This window comes from Calypte anna, chromosome 10 (genome assembly GCF_003957555.1).
Source record: "Calypte anna isolate BGI_N300 chromosome 10, bCalAnn1_v1.p, whole genome shotgun sequence".
NCBI classification, from domain to species: domain Eukaryota; kingdom Metazoa; phylum Chordata; class Aves; order Apodiformes; family Trochilidae; genus Calypte; species Calypte anna.
In genome coordinates, this window is record NC_044256.1 from 5,485,149 (window position 1) to 5,509,276 (window position 24,128).

At 37.6% G+C, this 24,128-nt stretch overlaps 1 protein-coding gene across 1 annotated transcript in view; it reads right to left on the reverse strand.

The window, feature by feature from the left end:
* THSD4 (thrombospondin type 1 domain containing 4) overlaps positions 1 to 24,128 on the reverse strand; it is a 244,548-nt gene that overhangs the window by 204,050 nt on the left and 16,370 nt on the right. Inside the window, exons 2-4 of the mRNA XM_030456848.1 lie at positions 21,503 to 21,610; positions 17,637 to 17,706; positions 4,912 to 5,354 (exon numbers count right to left, since the gene is read on the reverse strand). Coding sequence (XP_030312708.1) covers positions 4,912 to 5,354; positions 17,637 to 17,706; positions 21,503 to 21,531 — 542 coding nt within the window. The 5' untranslated portion in view covers positions 21,532 to 21,610. The remainder of the gene's footprint in view (positions 1 to 4,911; positions 5,355 to 17,636; positions 17,707 to 21,502; positions 21,611 to 24,128) is intronic.

Genomic DNA, 24,128 nt, shown 5'->3' on the forward strand with positions numbered 1-24,128 from the left:
TGTCAGGAGCTTTGTTGTGTTTCTACCCCTTACAAAGCCAGTCAGGTAAGATGCCCTGTCACAAACCTGACTGAATTCTAGCAATGTTCTGACTTCCCTCCTCCAGTCAACCCCCTTCAGGAAGGGCTCATGCTAGGTTTTTATTTCTGATAATACTATTAAAAGCATGCCCAGTAGCATGCTTTTAGTCTGCTATTTAGTAGCAAACTAAAAATTTATACTAATTAGGTAAGAAGTGAGACCTAGAACATATCAGAGGAATTAATAACCAGATGAGACAAAAACACAGAACAACACAGCACAAAGCCAACCTGAGACCAAACCCACCCCACCTAGCTATTAATTTTGCTAGGAAATGCTTCACATGATATTTATTGCTATTAAAATAGCTTTGGAATTTTATTCAGAAGGAAAATAAACATCTCTCCCATATGGCTTTAAATTTCCCGAATGTTACCAAAATTAATTATTTGATTACTAGTATTGATCTTATTTTTTTCTGGAAAATTTATCTGCTGAAAAAAATCAAATTCTTCTCCCTCTGTCCTTCCCCAGGCACACACAGCAACCCCCAATAAGCTTTTATAAGCGTATTTGGCTTGGGGTAAAATACATTACAGTTTCATTCTCTTAGAGAAATAATGAGAGGAGGGAAAGCTAAGTTTCATGGGCTTCATTCAAAATAAGAAAAGCAAACACCCATGCCAATTCATATAAACCCTCAAAACCTGAGAAAATAATACGTTCTTGAACCTGGAATCCCAGCAATCTCACATTTATCCACCTCTAGGAAATGGAACTGACTAGAACAGGTCACATAAGTTACAGAAGAACATGCAGCTAACTATGCTTAAAATGGTCAAGGAAATAACAACTGAACAGTCCCTTCAAAGGTTAATTGTAGGCCTGCCAGCTGAGTGATCTACATTAGCCTGGTCAAAGCACCTGTGAGAAGGAGCAAAAGAAATATTTTCAGAAAGGAAATGCTGTTTTGATATTAAGCATTATTTTTTTCCTTTACATTGCTCACAGGCCTAGTATGCAAACTGTCCCTATACAGAGCTCAAAGCAACAGAGCAGACTCTCAGATCAACTGCTGGCAGCAGAATAAAGACCACAAAGCTATAGCAGTGTGAAAAGTTGATTATTTTTGGATTATTTCCTTAGTGCAAAGCCTTCCTCTCATTCCTCTTCCAAATAGAAAAAGAGCTTTGGGGAAGCCCTTTCCTTATTAATATATTTCTTTAAGCTTGCACTGTTTATTCAAGTCTGCTTTACTTATTTCATTATTCTGGTGATAGATGTAATTTTTTTCTTTCTGCTCATAAAAGCCCCATACAAAGTATGTGTAGTCCTTACAGATGTGGACAGTTTTGCCTCTCCAGCACAATTTTTCACTTGTAGAGAAAGTGAAGGTGGCAGCTGCAAGTATACGAATGCTCAGCACATGTATGTAAAGTTGCAGTTTTGTCTTCCCTTTCACAAAAACAGAGAACTGCAAATATAACATTTAAGAAATATGAAAATCTATTCCATGACTGATATTGACTTTCAAGATGTGTTTTCTGTCTTAAAGCATGTTATCTTCTTGCATGCCCTTATTACTTTTCCATATGTGCCTGTCTACAAAGATCCAAGTGCTCTGATATTTCTTCACTATCTCCTCACTCCTCTCTGTTCTTCCTGTATGATATGTTCTGTGCATTGCATTTCATCTAGATGAAATTAAAAAAAAAAAAAAAGGCAGTGCTAATGGTAACTCAGCTCTTCAAAGCTGAGAAGAGCTTCCTTCCTTTGCCAACAGGCAACCCAGAGAACCATCAGCTTTCTTTTTTTTCCATACTCATTCCAGTGACTGAGTGTAATTTCCCAGCCCATTTCAAGTTCACAAGAACTCCACTATGTCAAAAAGTGGAGCACTTAAGACTTCTTGCATTAGGTGTCTAATTGCAGATACCTCAAATTTCTCTCTCCCTACGCTTCATGTGCAGCCCTGGTTTCTGAAGCTTAACTGATTCACATGAACTAATTTCTAAAAGCTGAAAATGAGAAGAATATCCTCTTCATAAAGTTTGTTAAAGCATATGAAATATAAATTAAATTTTTACTTTGCTAAAGAATCTAAACAGTCCTTTGTCAGCTGCCTGGAAGGAGGCAGAGAACTTTTCCATTGGTTGCTAAATGATACAAACATATTTGGCTGCTCTGAAGGACTGCTATTGCTGTCAAAACATATTTGCCTTGGAAGCCACCCAATTTAATCTTACCATGCTATCAAATGTGAGCTTATCTCAGTCACAAATGTACATTCCTCTTATTGTTTTATGGAAGTCTGCTAAAATTACAGCTTTTATATTAAGTCCAGTACAGTAAATCGGAGCAGCACACAAAGTTTCCACTGACTGTGCATACTGTGAAAAACACAATTGTTTTTAATAGCCTGAAACCAATTTCCAGTGTCTCTCATCTAGTGAACACTGAGCACTGTTCTACACTATAAAAATCATGTCTAGATTAACTTAAATTTTGAAACTCATTTTCAACATAACCAATAAGGCCAGCAGTCTCCTTTGTAAATCGAGTTTGCACTGTGGATTTTGTAAAATAAGGAAAACTATTAGGTTTGTCATTGTAATAATTTCATTTTCAAATAACATTTTTTTTGTTCTCATTCTGTTTTTACAGTCACCACCAAAGAATCTGAAAGTTATGCAATCTAACAGGGCTTTCAAGCCACCAGGGACCTCCTAACTCAAGATGGAAATTACTTGTTACGCAAATAAGATTAAAACACTGACCTTGAATCCACAGTCTTTAGTCAAGGGGCAGTGTGTGTGTGGGTGGGAAATCAACTGCGGTACAGAAGCTTGCACTGTGCTGAGGGAAGCACAAGAATTCTGAAGAGCAAATGCCCCCATCATACAAGAAGGCAGAAACATAATGGACGTAATGATCATTTTAGTATTACATATGGCAAGGCATTATTACAAAATAACACAGCTTCACTTAGGCACACAGTCCATGCTATTTTCTGCTTGTTGTCCACCCATGTTCTAGCTGTAACTACAGTGGTTGTTTCTGACTGCTCAGGTTTCTTGGCCTGCAAAGGCCACCAAATCAGCAAAGGACATCCTGCAGGGAGGGAAGCCCAGCTGTGCCAGCAGCCTGGCAGCAGGCAGCAGAGGCCAGGCCAGCCGGGATTCCCTCAGACACTGAGGGCTCTAAGGGGCTGCAGCAATCAGCCTTTGAAGGACTTTGTGCTGATGGTTCAAGGCCAAGCTTCCAGTATTAATACAGCTAATACTGGTACAGAGCTTCCAGCTCTGTACTACAACCTGTATCTGCTACGCTACACAGCTGAGAACAGAAGTGCATTATTATGGTGAGAGACTATGGAAAACAGAAAAAAGAAAGCTCAACTTTGACAAAACTGCAGTCCTGTTAACACTGCTAACAACAGCCTACCTGTGGCATTCTCTGAATTTTTATAGGAACATCAGTGCAATATTGCAGATACACTCAGTAGGTCTAGGCTACCCATTTGCATGGGTTTGAAAGAAAGACAAAGCAGTGATTACTAGAGGAAATGGCCAACACCCAGGAAGAGCAACATCTGAGCTGCCAATCCTGCTTTTGGAAATTTATGTTTCAATGAGACAAACAGGAGGCTAAAAGGTTAATTTTCATTTTCAAATGTTCTTTTAGGTGGGGAAAATTCCTTGCAGGGGCTCAGGATGTCTTTATCACCAGCCACAAGAGTCCTACTGTCTTGTTCCAGTCAGGCTGGAATATTGCCTCAAGGTAACATTCTTCTTTTGTTGGGGTCAGCAAGATGTCTTTAAAAGGGGAATTACAGTTGATTGCTTCACCTAAGAAGCGGATAACATGAAAGGAGATTTTCGGGTTTGTTTTTTTAGGGGGGGGGGAGGTTGCTGTTTGGTTTGTTTTGAGATTTTTTTTTTGTTAACTACCTCCCAAAAATATAAATCTCCATGCATCTTCCAGTAGAGAGTTGAAAGGGAAGGAACCAGAAAGCTCCCGCCAGCTGGAATACCTATTCTGAGGAAAGACAGAATAGAGACGTTTCAGGAGCACTCCCTTCCAGATGAGATGACCTCCATGCCTGTTATCCTCAGTTTCCAACTGGAAAAACATCTATTTTCCTTCCATGCATATATACAAAAAAACTAATAGATTGGTATCTAAGAAGAGAAAAAAGTGTTTTTCCATAAACGAGAAAATTAACTGGAACCAATTATGATAGCAGAGTTCCATCCAGCCTTAAACACTAATAAACAGCTCATAAATGATATAGATATAACCATGTACAATGTTTAAAATACTGCATCAAACAAGTATATTTTCTAGCTTCATCTAACAGGTATTTTGCTGAAAGAGGTGATGAAAAACAAAAAAGGGACAAGAGAAAAAAAAAGCCCATAAATAGAAACTCTCTGAAAAATACAAAACAAACCTAGAATTTTGACTAGAAAAACAGTGAATGGACAGTGGCCATTTTTTATTAAAAAAGCTTTATTAGTATTTTTTTCAACCAATTAAAGTCAGAACAGCTCTTGAAGTAATTAGTCCAATTTTAGAGCTGTTACTTGTTCTGATTTTCATTAGCAGAGAAGGAAAAATATCTCAATAAATCATAAAGCAAATCTTAGAGGGAAATAAGATAATCTGCCTAGTACAATTGTACAGTAATTGTATCTGTCCTTTGGTATTATCATATGAATAGTTAACAGGGAGGATGACTTTCCACAGAAGATGGTCAACATTGTAAATTTCAGTCTTAGTCTGTAGTAACTTTTCTGGAAGTATTTAAAAATTTCAACTCTAATCTGACATGTCATTCTTAAGACACATCATCACAGCAAGAAAAAAATGTGTGTTATGGACACATACCTCTTCTCTGGTTTGGTGTTCTGCCTCTGGGACTGAGAATGCCTGCTGCCTCTCAATGCTCCTCTGCTCAGGTGGCTGTTGTTATGGCCTCCAGAGGAAGCAGGGGCCCAAAGGCTAGCCCAGAGCTGCTCTTCATTCCTGTGAAGTGGCACAGAGGTACGGATGGCAGAAATGATATGGCCAGGATAAGCAGACAGGGAGTCCTCACGGTGGCGGGAATTCTGATGAGCCAGAGTTCTCTCCGAGGCTGGGAACTGCCGGCCCGGCCTCCGGTAGCTCCTCTGGTGGTAAAAGGCTGGGAGGCAGGGCCGTGTCTGCTCCATCACACCACCACTGCAGCTCCGAGAACAGGCAGACCAAGGGCCCCAGCTTCCCCACATGCCTGGGATTCCTGCACTGCTATCCTCAGATGCATCTCCCTGCTCTTCTATCCTCTGGGGAACCTGTAGATGCAACAGATTGATTTAGGAACAATAAATCACACTGTAACACCACGAGAGATCCCAGTAACATCCCTTTTAAACCATTCACTCTGCAGTCACAAGGAAAACTGAAGGGCAGAGGCAGGAACTGGTTTTATTCATGCTCTGTCTAATGGCTGCCTCCTCTGCCACTGCAGGAGAACATCTATAGCCATCAGCCACTCAGACCAAAAGTATTCTTGGTCTATCTGGATACCAACAGATTTTCTTTAGTTCTCAGCAATGGAAATCATTGCATAATGCAAAGCTTGGAAATGTGGAGATTGAAAACTATTATAACAGCGAAGTCAGGAAGAAAGGTAATTTTTGGTGATGAACAAGTGCCCACTCTCTTCCACTTTGGTGCCTCAACAATGGAGATTTCTAGGGGTTGCAATAATATTTCAGTAACTCCCATCTAATGTGGAACTTTTTAGGAAAGCCATAACGTCAGAGGACAGGCTGAATTCCAGCCAGCAAAAAATACAGTAATAGTTAACTCTTATATTACCAGTTTCCCCCCATATTAATGCTTCAAGGAAAAGAGCTACTGAAGATGACCAGCCCAACCCAACATTCACAGAAACTCCCAAATTTAGTAAAAGATAGAGGAAATTGTTGGTGTTTGGTGTTCAGTGCCACTTAGCCCATAGTCAGAATTCAGCAGCATAGGCAAAGTGAAATAAAGCAGCAGCCCAAAGACAGTTTCGTTGTTTTTTTTTTTTTTAATCCCAAAGTTGGAGGATAAGGAAGGGCAGGAACTGGTACTGTAAGGAGAGTTAACTCCTCAAGCTGTGGCCAAAATAATAAAATATCCTGATTTTGTGGTTGGCAAGGTATCAGCACAGCCTAGAAGTTAAAACCACCAACCCTCATTTCCCTGTGGACTTGTACTCCAAGCTTTACTCACTGCTGGAGCTAGATATAGACTGGATTTCTCAGTGTTTAAAGCTGGGCAGGGTGATCAACTTTGTGGCACAGAAACTAGATGCATTTTCATTGAATATTTAGGTTTTGTGTTGCTTCCCTTGTCCAGCTGGCTGAATCACAAGTTCTCAAAGCAAGCTTCCAAGGTCTGATTCTTACAATTGTTATTACGCAGAACATTTTTTTTTAAATCAGCATCCTTTAATAACCAATTTATAGTCTGAATAACCTTTGTACCAACAAGGGTACACACATATCAGTTCAATTAGGAGACAAAAAATGCATTGTCCACAAATACTTGCCATACACCTCCAGCCCTATTCACGTGTGTAGCTACCTCAGAATAAGCTTTGGTAAGACATCCTGGTCTGTTTGTCACTTCTCCCCCCTTCAAAGGGTGACTCCCTTAAGCACAAAACTTCCATTAAGAATTTTACTTCAAACATTATTGTACAAAAAGCAAAAGATCAACATCTACAGACTTTGCCTCTAGTCACAGATAACATGCACAGTCACTAGCTGAACTGCAAGCCACCTATGCCAAGGAGCAGACAGTGCTGATCAGCCAGCTGGAAACATGGCAGGCTTTGGCAGAATGTGGTTTACAAACAGTGATTGAATACACCCTTACAATATGAAAAGCAAAGCCAGCTCAGGGTTTGTGGTGCTGCTGTTTAACAGTCAGTTGTGGTCTCCATAATCTGAAACATTTCCCCACTCTGAGACTGCTGTCACACTTTCATCACCAACCACAGAAAAAAACTGCATTTAATTATAACTTGTGCATAATAAAAAGCATCTGCATTAGTGTGATATGTTACCCATTCCTGCAATGTTATTTGAAAACAAGAGCAGATATCTCAGCATTTAACATTTCTGTCTTCTATGGGTACTTCATTTGGCATCAGCCTTTAAATCCAATAACCTCTTCAACCTAAGACCCCACAATATTAAAATTATTAATAACAGGCAAGAAGATCTTGGTTTCTGGCTGTTACATTGACTTTCCTACCCAATAACAGAACACCACTGGCTCACAATTTGACTAAACAAGCTATCCTGCAGTTTGCTATTTTTACAGTAAATACTTACTGTTCATATTTACACTACACACTAATGTAGCTCTACCACACATGTAAAAAGATAACACACACAGACACTCTTCTAGTCTGACCCCTGTTTGCAGAAAAATTTACTTACTAAAAAGCTAATAGATCAGACAAGGAAGGTTTCATTTGTCTGAACTATTTCTATGATTGTTCAGTACCCCTTTTTTTTTAAAAAAAAAAAGGCAAAGACTCATGCAGACAACAAACTAAAATCTATTTTTCTGCAAGCAACCCAAGTCCCCGCTAATGTAAGAAATACTTCATAATGTAAGAAATATTTCATAATGCAGAAACAGAAACTGATACAATACTGACAAGTGCTGACCTGTTGCAGAGAACTTTCTGCCTATCAAGCTTCATTGCAGCAAGAATTGTTTCAGATAAAATGATACTTTAAATGACTGAAGGCAATGTAAAGTAATTCTACACCCCTTAATCTTCACAGTAAGATAGTTTCAGATATAGAACAAGAAGATTCAATGTAGCTTGTTAAGAACATAATATTAAAACTAACGGAAAAGTACCAATATGAAATCTTACACTGATGTACAAATTAATCAACGCTGCTTGGTTATAAGATGAAAAAATTCTAAGATAGGAATTTTCAGCAGTAAACCAGCAATTTTTTTCTTTCAATTAAGGCCTCAATTTTCTTACTTTGAGAAAGACAAGAACTACAGATGAATCTTTAGACAAGATGATACATGATTTATGGCATAATCTACTCAGTGAAACCTACTAGGAAAGACTGAATAAACAAGATGCTTGGCTTAGAATATGGAAAACATAGATGGCAATAGTTAATCTTCCAAACGGTTTAATAATAAATACAAAGAGCTGTTCATTTTCTCTTCATAGAAACTTCTTCTCTGTGTCTGTAGTCAAAACACAATTAATAGCTGATTTAAATTTAATCAAAGGTGATCCAAATTAGCTAGTAGGAAAAAAACTACTTTGAGGAAAGACAAGCAAAGCATGAGAACAGTTTGGAAATCTCAGCATCACAGAGCTGGATCCCAAATCTCTCCCTAACCTCTACTTCTATACTAAGGTATAACTGAGGAGCTGAACAACAGGACCACAGGTCTTGTCCTTAGGTTCTGTGATTTCCAAGTTACCCTGTATCCAGGTAATGATATTCTACCACTGCCTTAGGATACTGCCAAGAAGTTACAGGTAGTGATGGGAGACAGCTGAAGTAGTCCAGAACATCCCACAATGTATTCAGAGATTCCTCATGCTGTCTCCCTCCTTTTCTCCTTTTAAAAATTCAGTTTCTCCTGAATTCATGTAATTCAGCAATCACTCTGATCCTAAAAAAGAAAAACAAAACAAAACAAAAAACAACAACAACAACAACAAAAAACAGCAAAAAAAAAAGTGCACAAGCTACTGAAACATAATGCAAAATTCTAGTACTGCCTCTGTTAAAATTTAGAAATAAGATCTGCAACTTGGGATTTCAGCAGCAGTTGTTGAAACTATACTATGCAAGAATGTTCCTGAAAAGGAAATATCACTTGAACTGTAAACCACAAATATTTCAAATGTAACCAGTTGTGTGTCAAGGCAATGACTGGCAATGCAATATTGATCTAACAAACACTGATTTTAAATACTGTAGGATATGCAGCCTATTAAACTATAGCATATGTAAAAATTGACTGTTCAGGAAAGTAGAAAAAAATGTAGGTAAATCAGAAGCCCATTTAACCTGGCATTATGCTTCTGACTGTATGGAAGAAGCAAAGGTTTCAGGAGCAGTGCAAGAACCAAGATACATTCAGACATCTGCAGAGATTCTGATTACAGCTAATCAAGAAATAAAATACCTCCTGTAGCTAAACATCATATTCAAATTTTGTTTTAGCATTTTGCTAATATTGGATTCCAAAAGATTGTGAGTTATACATTGAAAAAGTGCTTTCTTTTCCTGTGGTTAGATATGAAGCCTGACAATTGACTGTGACTCCCAAAATTTTTAATTGCAATAAATTCCATATTCTACATTATACAATGATGCCTGATTTGAAGTAGCTAACACAATCCATTTCTGGGGTGTCTCTCTGAAATTCAGCAGTCATGATCTGTTCAGTCTGTTTTTGTAAGGAAAAGAGGCCTGAGTTTGGACTGTTCTCATTCCCAGCACCTTTTCCATACATGTTGGCATAGATGTTCAGTGCTGCATACAGTACTCCAAAAGTGAATGAATGATGGACTTTCACAGTAATAATGATCATAATGCTTGGTGACAGCTATATACCTTTTAGCCAGCTACGTAGTTACTTAAGCTGCTATAGCCACAGCCAATGTTACTACAGATTTTGCAGATACTGAGCATACTATAGCTGTCCAAAATCAAATCTGAAAAGGCATACAAGAATATTGCAAGCTTTAAACCCGGAGATATCTACACCAAACCAGAAAATTTTGGGTTTTACCAATTTCAGTTTATACTTTAGAATGTAATATTTCATAGATTTTATTTCTAACTTGCTATTCAGTAGTTCTTTTTCCTGGTTAAATGCCCTGAATTTTAACAGATTAATGAAAAAACTAACTGCATCATGTTACTCATTATACATCTGAAAGGGAAGTAACAGTATTGAATATAGGTCTTGCAAAACACTATGGTATTACTTTCACCCAAAGGCAAAGAAATTATATCCAGAAAAACATTTTATCACCTGCTCAGAAAAATGCTGCCAATAGTATTCACTCAGTAAACTCACCTTTACATGCCAGTATCACAGTGGAATTAACAGAAGCCAGAATGTTTTTTTTTTATTTTATTTTAAACTATTACTATCACATTTGTGTCATGCTTCCTAAAGCAAAGAGCTTTAATCCTAGAGCTCAACACTCTTCAGGCTTCAGGCATTTTTTTCATTGTCCCTTCCATGGTTCTTCTCATTATGCCACACATGATAACCTATGCTATGACACCCAACCATCCCCATCATTAATTAAGGGGGTTTGAAGGCACTTGGAAAACATGAACACTTCTTATTTATTCCATTTTCCTAGGGCTGCACCTCCTTTATTTTAGAGTTCTGACAGATTGAAGATTTTGCTATGGCACAGCCTGTCGCAGCTTTTGCCACAGCCACGCTGAGGATTCAAAAAGCCACTATAACAGTATAGTGGTTTATTATTAAAAATGCATATGTCATATTCAGGGTAAGATGAACACGTTATGATTCATGAACATTCACCATTTCATTATATACCCAATCAATGATCAAACCCACAAAATAATCTTTGGCCTCTTAAAACTTCAAGAGTGTAAAAACAAGAGCAGACAGACTCTCAGAAACTAGAACTAAACTGCAGTTCAGACCAGAGCATGCCAAATTTTGAGTGGGCTGAGGAAATTATAGTTTAGTTTTAGAATCTGTTCAAGTGTAACTTATTGTATTTCCCTGCCAGTGTTGTAAACACATCCAGTCTAATTCTTTCACCAGCCTAGACATCTTATAGGAATATTCTTCTAGTACTAGCTCAGCTGATATTCCATAAAAGCCATTCCTATATAGCCATGACAATTTCCCAGCAGAAAGTCTTTACAGTCCATTTTATAGATGTTCATTTGCAACACCCATATTTGTGGTGTGATAAAAAACAACCTACCAAAAAAACTCTAAAATTTGCAGATAACTTCTTGGATATCTCAAGGCTAGCAGAAAAATGGAGCAGAGGCCAAGCAAAACATCATGACACAATGTGTACATGTCTGCCTGGTTAGTATGCTCAGCTATTTTAATCCTTCAGTGCAGTTTGAAGCCTTTAATCAGGGATGTAGTAAACCATTTGAATTTTACAGTACGTGGCAAGTGTAAATATTAGCAGCTTAAATGATTTGGGTTTCCATTCTTTGTATAAAACCTCTGTCTGAACATCTGTGCCTGTGAAGATTAAAGGGCTAAAAAGCATGGAAATAGAAGACCTTTGTGTTCACAAATCACTGAAGGGACTTACAATGCCTGAAAAGTTTAACTGCCCCTTCAACGAACTTTGACCACATCTGAAGAAACTTTAATATTATTTAAATAATATATAAAGTAAACAGCTCTGAAAAAGGTTCAGAACCATTTTTGTGCCAAAGGAGCTTGAAGCTTCCTCTAATATTGGATAATTTTTTTCACACCAAGACCACAACCGTTGCACTCTGTGAGCCTAGTGTTGTAAGGCAGATGTTTCTTTCTGGTTTTCTGTGAGACTTACAGACCTCAATTCCACCAACTCTATGTAATCACTCCTTATCTAGACTAGGATCTAATCTGATTTATAGTAAGGTGAGATGACAAGCATCAGGCATCACTGTATGACTAATTAGGCTTCTTTATTTTATTAAACTACTTTCTCCTCAACTCTTAAGTCATTAACTGTTACGTGACTATCATCTGACCTAAGTCACCCAAGCTTGTAGTACCCTAGGTCTTTTCCAAGTCAGTCACCTTCAGCTGTGACAAAGCTGCTGTTCTACCATATTTCTACACTTAGAAAAATTCTTTGGAATCCATTTGCCATGGAAATATAGATTTTAATTCAGTAATTGATTTAGAATGTCTCAAGGTGTCCCAATGAGTCATCCACCCATCAATCCAGAAACAGGGAGGACAAGGTGTCCTAAAATAGAAAGCAACATACTCTAACAGAAGAACTCATCTGTGAAGCCAAAAAGCTTCTCATCTTCATCATTGCTCTGATCCAAAACCTGGGGCAGAACTAGCATGCAATACTGCTTTGAAGGAAAATGAGAAGCTTTTCTACGACCTTGGAAGTTCACCTGCTCTGGAATCCAACTGGAACAAAGATCCTTTCATTTTTCCAGGGAAACACAGAATGACCTTTAAGCTCCTCATGCTCCAAGCTTAAGTCAGTATCTTTTAATTAGAAACATTAAATTGGAGGTCCATGATAAAACAGACTAAAAATAACAAAACCATTGGCTGTGATTTTTCTAAGAGTATATTTGCATAAACTAATGTATCCTTATCCAATCTTCTTTCCTCAAACAAAGAATTTTATTCCCTAACCATTTTTATCTACAACCTCATGGACAGGAAATCGGTAACAATGCAGAGACAGCGAGCAATTTTTTTTCAGCTGTTGTTTAAATAATCTGTTGAACAAATCATTTCATGAAAATGGCTGTAATTAGAATATCAACATCATTAGCTAGAAAAACTATTTTGCCAAAGTTTCAACAAATGCAACAGTTAATGTCAAGCCACTGTGCTGAAGGCAAGCAGATACACCAAGCAGTGGAAATCTGCAAGAGGAGAATGAACTGCATTTCAGATGGTAGTGTTTTATGGAATTCATGTGTATAAAAATACAATAAAGATAGAGAGTAGTTATAAAAAAGGACAACAACAGTACAAGGAAAAAAAGTGACACCTGCAAATACTTGTTGCAAGGACACATGTACACAGCAGCTGTACACAGATAAGTGTTGTCTAAACTGCTCTAGTCAAATTGAATTCAGTGTATGCAGCCCAGCAGGACAGAATCAGAGTAACTTTGTGGTAATCCACCTAGCAAGAGCTGAGTTTCAGCTCAGCAAGTCCTGAAAATTTACACATTTCAGTCACTGCTGTCTTAGGACAGAGCTTCACTCTACCTGGATTGCAAGGAAGAACACAGCCTTCTGTTACATCCTGCTTCTCAGCATAGTGACCAGCTGTGGTGGTGATCCCATGGTGCTCCTTAGAACTATTAGGTGTCTTAGCCAAAATCCAGGATTAGATATAAAGTACTTGGTCTATCTCCAATTTCCTCCAGTGTTTCAAGCATACAGTAGACTTGCTTCGTGCTTCACCTGTTACTCTTTTACAGTGTGTTCAGATTAATTACGTGGCTGCATCCATTCCAGATAATGGAATAGTGACTTTTATGGGGTGTGGTAGAGTAAAAGAACAATATAAATGAAGAAACACTGCCATTTACCATCATTATGACAATATAAATCAAAGTGTAGGATCACAGTTTTTCAGTTTCCTATATGAATCCTAAAAATGGTATCATAGTCAGATTTAGTAACTGAATTTTTGTCATTTGAAATAGTACTCTTAAAGTTATCACCCTCTCTGTAAACTCTCCTTTTATCTTCTCAATTGCATCTTTATCATTCTGTTTCTACAGCCCAGCTGAATCATTGCTAGAGACTTAAACCCTTTGCAGTAGTGGAGTGAACTGAAGCAAGCAAGCAAGATTGCTATGGAAAGTAAAGATGGAAAGATAGAAAGATGAAAATAAATCAGTGACCTACTTTTTGACTTTCTCAAAGACAGAGGAGAGCAGAACCAAAAGTATCCTCCTTTGCTTTGACCTTCAAATAAAGTTGTCCCATTAGTCTAATATGCCAGAATTCCCCACGTCTTAGCATTTCATTTTACTTGTTGCATATAAATAAATGTCCCATTCCTAGGACACACTTCAGGGAGGTACAGGACTGCCCAGGAGCTCTATCCTGCAGCAAACAAGTAGATGTTAAACAATTTGAAAATTCTAGATAGGAGCATCAGTGCAGACAAGCAGGAAAGGTGCAGTATTTTTTAATCATCCTGAAGCAAATGGAAAGTGCACAGATCCTCAGTCAACCCACAGTGGCAGATGAATTTGTTTTAAAAAACTTCAGAGAAGATCCTAAATCAATTTCATGTAGTCTGTCAAAGCAATCAACAGTGCTGTTAAGTGGTGGATTTAAGGAGAAAAAGGGGAACAGAAGTAACTCAGCAGTTACTTCTAGTAGAAGTTACAAAAACTTAAGTTTTTCTCTCAAAAAAAGTACCTTTTTAATAGCTAATGTTAAAAACATTTTTACTTTAATAAGCTTAACTCTTCCCAGAATAAGGAGAGAAGAAGAAATTGAACATTGAATCACTGTAACTAATCAGGGGTGGAGGGGATAATTGGGAGAGAAGTGGTCCTCACAGCAGACAAGTTACAGAATAATCTGCAAACGAGGGTGTGTGTGTGTACAAATTCCCATTTGGTCCTCTCATCCCTCCAGTTGCACCATCTGCACTTCCCTGCTATGGAAGTAATTCGTTGCATTCTTCTATTTAAGAGTCCCCAGAATGTCATGCCAGAAATGGATTTTTGTGTGTATCTGAGGACAGAAGCCTGCTGAGCTCTGCTATTCCAGATTTTATTGATGACATTTCCCCCCTCTTTTTTTTTTTTTTTTTTAATTGCTCCTTTGTAAAATCAAGTCCTTTTTCACATAAAGTCCTAAACATATGTCAATAAGTCAAGAATAGCTAGATGGTACTTCAAGTAGTTTTAATATACTGAAGCTAAGTAAAAACTTTATGAGAGTTGGAAAACTACACATAGAATTTCTTTCCAGTGTCTACATGGTGTCAGTCTCTCTGAAACATGCATGGGTTTCAGAAAAAGAAGAAACAAAAGATCCAAATCTAGCAAGATCTTAAAACTAACATAACATATTATTTATTGATGTTTTTAAGTGTTCTCAAGTCCTGAAAAAAACCAACATCTCAGTTGAACTGTGGGCATCCACAAGCAGTTACAACTGGATTACCATTAACTGCTTTGGGCATTGCCCTGTGTTTTACTTCATTTTTGCTAAAGTTTTAGTGTAAGAAAGAGTCTAGAATATTTGGAAATATTTAAATGAATTGCTCAGTCAAATACCCAAGTCCAATTCTCTGATATTTTTTTGCCTGTCTGTAGCTTTCAGAGCAAAAATAACTATATGCAGGGTGAAAAAGACAGAATCCAAATGCTCTCCAACACTGCATGTTCTCTGATCAATCACACACATGCTTAACTTTAAGCTGCAAAACAAACACACGTTAGGGTAAGTAATCTAATAAATATACACTGGGGTATAAGCTAATGTTTTAATAGAATTCAGCTCTAGTTTCTCAGTTTCCACATACTGTACTCTCTGAGTGTAAATACAAAAGTTTCCGAATACCATTTTTGTTATTCACTACATTGTTAAAATAACATTGTTCATCAAATCCTTCCATTTTCTTCCTGCAAAACCAACCTCCTCTCACAACGAAGCTCTGCCAAACAGCAGGGATATCCATGCTGAAATACACAGGAGGTGCTGGCTGGGAATGCCAGCAAACACACATCCAGGTTAATGCACAAAACGAAAGGGAACAACTTTTAGAGCTACAAAGCTGAGAACTCCAACTCAGTTAGAGATATGTCTGACTTGGCCTTCAGAGCGACTAACAGCCCCTCTTGTCTGGAGTTGATAGGTGGGTCAGAAGGTTTCTGAAAAGTTTAATAAATACAGATGTCCAGTCTAAGCACAGTTTGGCATAAACAGAATCCTCTCCCATAGTGTAAGGGCTAAGAATGACAGAAAGCCTTGGAGCTTGTATGAGACTGTCACTAGGAAACTCCTGCTTCTCTTGTTTTCAGTGAAAAGAACAGCTCCAAGGTGGTTACCATGCCCCTTAGTGCCATGCATTCAGTCCCTTTAACTAGTACAGAAGGCACTCCAGACCTATGACATTTCTTATTCAACTGAAAACAAAGAACTTGATTTTATCAAAATTAATTCCAGAGCTTCACAGAACGAAGTAACTGTTTCTCGGACTTACTCTATTTTAGTTAGTAGACTTTTTTTACTCCCCAAGGCCTGAATTGCAGCATCTCTCCTCTGTCAATGTTACAAAAGAATGTCTAATAAGAGTACTGAAAACAAAGCAGCAGCATGATCATTTCAACAGCACAACAAAATAGAAGAGATCTACATTAGGGAAAAATACTGTGTTCTGCTCAGGTTTAGAATAAAGCACTTGGCAGTTTGAGAAATGCTGCAGACTTTGCCAGTTTCAGGCTGCATCATTACTAACCTTATTTAACTTGTCTTACAATTAGGCTATAGAAAAGGAGATAAACATGAAAGCTATGTTTATGACCTGATGGTTTCAAGTTTCATACCTACAGAGTATAATAATATTTTTTTACCCTAAAGATAAGTAGCATATGCATATAAAAACAAACCCTACAAACTTGTCTTTTATCTCCTTTAAATACAGTGTAAGTACAGTTTAAAATACATAAGCACCTTGCATTACTAGTAAAAATCCATAGTACAAAAACAAAGTCTTTTTTTTTTAAACAGGTTATTTGATACCTTTACCAATCAACTGGTTGTGTTTTAATACCAATTAAGAATGAGAATATCAATTCTCACAATCCATAGAAAGAACTTCACTCAAGGGGGTCTCCCCTCAGGGTTCTGATAGAATCAGCAACACATCAATTCCGACAAGCACTTGTCCAACACATTCCCAGGGGGCTTCATCACGGAAATTCCAAATTCTATCCAATCAGTATGATCTATTCTTCTTCTATTCTATCTTCGCCATGAGAAGTGCTTTCTAACATCAAGTCTAAGTCCCCCTTGCCCCATATTAAATCCATTTCCTCTTATCTGACAGAAAGCACAGTCTTCCCTAGCAATTGGAAATAACTGCAGGTTGTATTTGTCTCCCCTATCAGTCTTCTAATCTTTAGACTAAACAAACCTGTATTCATTCAAACTTCTCTCAGAAGCAAGATTTTAAAACCTCTTGAGGATAACCACTGCTGCCCTCCATTTCTCTCCAAATTGCCAACTACTTTCCTCAAGGGCAGTGCAAAAACCTAAATTTTGCAGAGGAAACCTTGCAAATGCTGAGCAGGATGGAAGGAGTGCAGGCTGCAAGCCTTCTTAGAGATAGCAGTGTCTATCGTGAGCAACCCATTTAGAAGAACACATCAGGAAAGTACAGCAGCTTCCAGCTCCAATCTCTAGCAATTTAAATCTAGCAGCAGAGTGTGGTTTGGGTCCAACTTCTGTTTCAGACTTCTCCATTTCAGCAAGGCAAAAGCTACCTATAAGCAACTGCATGCTTCTGCTAATAATCCCATATTCCATGGACATGAATTCTTCCCCTTTATCTTTCATGATGAAAATGCTACAAAGCTTTAATAAGCTGACATGAACCTATTTTAAATGATCCAACATGAACCTATAAGACTCCATGCAGTTTCTTTATTTATAACAGTCAGCTAATTAACCATTTCCCTCTTTTAACCAACTATATATTTGCATTAAAAAAAAAAAAAAACCAGCACACAAAAGCACCACTATTCACTGATCTTTCTCTAGACAGTATTGCTTTATGAGTGTTACCCTAATATTGTCTAAATTTACCTACAAAATCTTAATATTTCTAACGCTTACCTTTCTGTGTTCAATTGAAGGCTGTGGGATGACAAACTGAAATCCCAGCACTGCCAGGGAACCAATAAGTCTGAAAAAGCAAATAGAGAAACAGAAGATATAATCTACAGTAATATAAACCACATAACTACAACCTATTATATGGCTTTATACTGCAACAACTTATGTGGACACTTGAATACCATTGCTAACCAAAGCAGACTCACTAAACTGTATGAAACGTTGTTATGACATTCACTTCACAACAGGCTGTACCACATACATACATTTATCTATAAAGCAAAAGTGCACCAAGTAGAACCCACTGATAGCATTTCACATAACTGCTTAAATTAAAATATTTTTGGCAGTGCATATTTCAACACCTCAGCATTTGGTGTAATATGACATACACTTAGCAAGCTTTCTAAAATGCTAAGCAAGAATTCACCCATCTTTGGATTAAGTCTGCTTCTAGCTTCCCATTTTGCAGATGAACGCTACAGAACACAGGACACATGCAAAGAAGCATCATGATCTTGTAGAAAATCAGTTATATCCCAGCTGTCTAACACTTGTGGAAATTGAATAACCTAATGGGCATAGAAGATGGAAAGCAGTGGACACAGCTCACCAGAGACTTAGGATAAGCAACCAAGCATCACCCCACTCCCCACATCTTCAATCTGAAAAGAGTCAGGATGGGAACTAAGCCCAAACAAACTTTGTTCTGTCAAGCCTCACCACCATAATTACTCCTAGGAGCCCATTACAAGTTAGGCTCAGTTAGCTCAGTCTTTTGTTTGCTATAATTTGCATGGTGGGCCTGGTTTGCTGCCTTCTAGCAAGCCTCTTCATCAGAAAACACAGAAAGGTATGAGACATAGGGTTTTTATCCTTATTTTAACCAGTTCAACTTTTTGGTCTCCAAAAAGTATGCTTCAGACCCTCTGTAAAGAGGAAAGCTGCTAACGATTTGTTGAATTTCAATGCAGAAGTAAAACTGATGGATTTGGACACATCTATCTGCAAACTAATGGACCAGACAAAATCCAGCTGTGCTTCTTACTCGCAGCTCCTTCCTCTGCTTCCTACACAGTAACCCTTTAAATGTTTCTCATTGTTTCAGGTATTTTCAGAGAGAAAACAGAAAAACAGAAAAACATTTTCCTAAACAGAAAGAGGTGGAGTTTTTTATAGCAAGCATTTTATTAAAACCAATACAAATATTTATCTAAAAATATCTTTATATTTTTCTGAGTTTTTGGGTGTGTTACTGCTAACCTACTGCAAAAGGAATCCATTAGGTAAGTATTGATTGCACATGGCCTATAATCACCTCATCACCACAGAATATGCCTCTCTCTCTCAAAGCAATAAACTATTCAAACGCAAGAAAAATTTCTTCTTTATTGTCATATTTAGAAAGAAATATTTGAAACACTTTAGAAGTCTGTTAGAAGGAAGTAAAATGTTTCAGAAAGCTATCATTTGTGATTAAGCAAAATACAAGGAGGGAGCTGAAAGTGGAGTCACTAAAAAGAAAGCTCAGTGAGAGGCAAAAGCATGCAGTTTCAGAGCAAGGCCAAATAACAGTGGTGGATGGAAGCCAAAGGCATGAATGAAGAAACTGATTTGCCAGCCACACCTGACATTAACAGTAGAAACAGAAGCAGAACTCAGACCACCAAAGTGCAAAATGGCAGCATCAAGTATGCCTTTAGTAGATCTGCATGTCCCCTTTTCAAGTGCTGAAGTGATCTCCTAACTATTCTCAATGAAGATATGACAAGCTTCTTAGCAGGCAGAGCCCAGTCTACATCCTCTGCAAATTAAATATAACTTCCTTTTCAGAATCTTCCTGCCCATTCCCTGCTCTCTTATCTTCTGCTCCCTCAGACCATATGCAAAGTTCAGACTTTGCATAAGGAAATGAACGTTTTCATGCTCAACAAAAGGACAAGGTTTTTCTAGTCAGTCTGAAAGACAACAAATTTCAACACAAATTCTTCTGAAATCATGCACATGGTGTGAGTTGTGAACTGAGTGAGAACAGTAATCTTCAATGCAAATTACTGAGTGGATTAAAGTTTTTTCTTCTGAAATGCAAACTTTTAGTGTATATCTGATTACTCTGTTCCAAGATTTTTCTGACCATTCTTTAATGAGGTAGCACTGTAATGACCACCTGTATATTCATGCTCAGGGACAAGGCAGCTAGGTTATAACTTTGTTTCTGTATCTGCAGTTGGATCTCTCAGAAACAATGGTATCACCATATTATCTCTAACACACAGGAAATCTGCCACAAATACTTGAGCTATCCTGAGGTAAACCTCTAGGTTCAAATCAGTGTGCTGCAACTTAATTTCTTTAAGTTAACTTAATGTTATGGAGGGTTTTTTGTCATGTTTGACTAACATCAGGTCTCCCAAGTCATGAAAATAAGCTGTTCCAATTTCAATGGGCTTGTTTAAGGTATTCTTACTGTGCAGAAAAACAAGAAAGAACAAGTGGTCTTCAATATTATGCAAAACTTACCAAGTACATATGAATAGGTAGGTACCAATTGCAGCTGATTGATGGCTGTTTAACTCTGGCCTCTATAAGAATCTTGCTCACACTAACTGGAGCCAAGTACTTAAGTCTGAAGCAGAGTCAGGCTTTACACAGTCTGTAACAGTTGCAAAGAGCAAACATGCCCACTTTCTCTTACTGGCTATACCAATTTCTGTTTAATTAGAAGACACAGAGCAAAGCAAAGTGCTATCAGCTCTACTGTAGAAGAAGCAAGAAAAAGTTTGCTATTTAACACTTTATTTAGAAACACCTCTCAGAGTTCTTCCTCTGGCATTGCAATATTAGCTCTCAATGAATGAAGCTGGAGGCTACCTAAATATATTTCTTGCTTGTTTGCTGTTCTTTAGTAGTAGTATTCTATGAAGGGCTACCACAGCCAATCGTGGATTGTCCAGAAAGGAGTGGAAGTATTTTAGCCAAATGATTAGCAGTTACTAGTGCAGTATGGTTCCTGTCTCATATTCCAAACTTCCTCCCAAACAAAAGTCTGCAGAACAGTCTAAGTCTGAGACAGCTTGGGAGAATCTATGCAGGGAGAAATCTCAACAGAAAAGATAGCAGGTAGTGTCAGTAACATGTGACAGACCCACTTGGATGTGGAATCTGCCCTGGCACAGTTGGAGGGTGTCAGAATTTCAATTCAAAGATTGATGTCTGAAATTCACAGAAGGGAGGTGTGATTGACAGTATTTCCATACAAATGAAAGGTTATGCAGCTCCTATTCCTTGCAGGAAGTCAAATTTGTTCCTGTAGCACCACAGCTGTCCGTTGTCTCTGAATCTGCTTGCCCAACTACAGACCCCCTTAGAAACAGCTGAATGTTTCTTTTGTCAGTAAAGCAGCTTGAAAGATTTTTCCTATGTTTACCTACTGGCAAACTGTTTCAGGAATGTATAATATAAATCCCTGAATGAATTCCAGCACAGGTACTAAAACATGGAAATCAGTAATTTAAGCCCAGTGACTGTAGTGGCACAGCCTCAACAAAAAACAAACAAAAACAAACAAAAAACCCCCTCTCAAACCAAAAAACTTTCCAATAACACATGCCATGCCATTGGCACACAGTAGCAGATGCTCTAAGCATAAACAAACACTTGAAAACTCTCTTTGCTTACTACCACCAAAGAATGCTATGTCTGGTATGCATGTGCTTGATTATATGGTCTTTGGATAAGATTTTTATTTTTCCTTCTGTGATACAAACACTTGTAACACCAAAGCAAGAGACAACCAACATGGTATTTACCGCAGTGTGTTAAAAGCTTATTAATTAATATTTTTAATGTGTTATTGTATCACTTACCTCAAAGAAACTATTAAACTTTCTACCATGATCCTTTAATGCAAGGTGTCTTGAAGTGAAAATCACCTATTCACTGTGGTTGAGCACAATGCCGATCACACTCAAATCCTATAGAAAGAAAAGAGAAAAATAATTTATACTGCTTAGTCACTATTTTCAAGGATGTCTGTGAAACGATATAAAGACCTACATTAGTAATCTCTACCTCAGTTCCTGAGACTTCAGAGCAATTCAAACTGGAAATCCAGGGTATGTTACATGCACAGACTGGACACTTTTATGCAACTACACTTCATCAGTGCCAAAGTGCTTTGCTGAAAGACTACGAGATGCAAAATCTTAATTTGATTCCCAAGGATGCAAAATTGATGTTAAATTAAGTTGCCTTTTTATTTCACATTCTTGGTATGTCACTTAAAGTAAACGGTTTTATTTCAAGTCTTGTGTTCACAGAATTCACAGAACTGAAACCAGGCTGCCAATTTCTGCATTGTACTATTACGAATACACTCTCCATTTTGTGAACAATGCAATGGTGATTCTGTTGCAACTGCTTGTACAGTTTACAGGAAAAAAAAAATAAGCAGTGTTGTTCTCTCAATTACAGATGGCAAACCCAGTCAAACTTCAGTTAAATGCCTTTCCCACAGCCATGGAGGAAATCTGGGGTTAAACTGCATTCTGAATACAAATTCAAATTATCCCAATTTCTAAGTACTGTTGTAGCATCATAATTACTGCAAATGAATAAGCCCTACCAGCCCTTGAGAGGGTGATTAGCTAGGTACACTCTCATTCATTTGGAAATAACTCTCCAGTGCTTAGACAGCTGGGGACTTCTCCTTTTGGTAAATTCACAATCACATATTGGACACCAAAAATGCTGCACCAGAATTCTGAGACAGGAAAGAGATCCTTGCAGTAGGGAAATACAATATAAAACAAGGGGGACAGAAAGTAGGGGTGAGGAGGGAAGATAAGAGGATATAAAACACCACTAAGACTGTGCCTAAATCCATACATTTCAGAGCTTGGTCTTGAAATGCAGTGGAGTGAGAGAAACAAGAGAACTTTACTGTTCATAGATAAAGAGGTCTCAAATTCTGTCAGGCAGACAGATAATTAAATTAAAAAGGACAAGACTTACAAAAACTTGAAAAATGTGCAGTTAGATAAAGTAGAGACCCTGTGGTTAGAAAATGTGGGCTGTTTGAAGGTATATGAACAAGCTAAACATTCCCCACCCCCAAATAAAAAGCAAAGAACCACAATTTTATTCTACAAAGTTATAAAACAATATCAAAAACCTTAAAAGAAAATTCCTCTGTTTTAATTGTTAATTGTTCAATGGCTTAGGTTTTTTACATAGAAAGCATTAAAACTGAATACTTGGAAAAGTATTGTGATTGAGGTTCTGCACATAACAGGTTTGAGTTAGTGATGAGGAAGAAGGCATTAGGGCTCAGCTAAACTTCATCCTTTTTTTTCTGCAGTTCCATGGTTGTCAGTAAATTTTCTCAGAAAAATATTTTTCAAAAAAAGCTACATTCCTTTAAATGTTAGGCAAGGACACATATACAGGATAGAAAGCATCTAGACACGTTCCCTTGGAAATTATTTAGTAACAGACATACTGAGGCAACAGTCTTTATACCACTTCTTGAAAACTGAGACTGTGCAAGTAACATGGACAGTAAGCAACATGGTTTCAAGTCCTTATCAATCTTTTTTTTTTTTCCAGATGTATTTTCTTTCAGGTTTTTTTCACACCACAATACTCTTTTCATCCAACATCCTTGTACAGAGGGACCCAGCTGCAGCAGAACATTGTTACAGGATACAAATTCACAGAAAAAGAATGTGCACTCCCCTAATCCACTTTGTAAGTGGCACCTCATTTGCAAAGCAAAGAAGATACTGTTATAGATCTAGTTTTATGAAGAAGCAAGGGAAAGACCTCTGGTGTTTCTGAAGGTTGTTCTTTAAGAGTGCTTAATGTCCATGCATATGTTTTCCATTTTTTCAGTTCATCTGTATCATCGTTGCCAATGGCAGGCTGCATTACGAACTCAACTTTCAAGAGTATTTCAATGCCTTTTTCAAAACACTTCTTACTGCAACTCATAGATGCATTTCTTTTGAAATATCATCTGCAGCATACAGTGTAAAAACTGCTAAGTATCTAAGCGACTTAAATAATTTTGAAAACAAGCTCTTAAGTGTTTAGGTGCTTACAGCCTATTGAAAGAAATGTCATTCTGGCAGTGGTGTTTTTGATATGAAAATGTGCAACCATGAAAATCATTTTCCGTCCAGACAACCCAGGGCAAAATGAATACCTGAAATGGCTATACAGTTAACACCAGGATTAAATAACATGAATTTTGGCATGGAAACTTCCAAAAGCCCGATAACTGTACTATGTGCTACTCACTGCAGTAAGACTTGCAAATGTGAAAGTCAAATAACCTTTCCACAGGATGCTTAAAAGCACTATAAAACTATGTAGCAAAAGACTTTCTAGTAACCCTATTTACAGCAGAATAGATATCTCAACTGGAATAACCCACACTCCTCTACTTTAGCAAGGTTAGCAAAACTTTCTCCACTGCATTAAAATACTTGA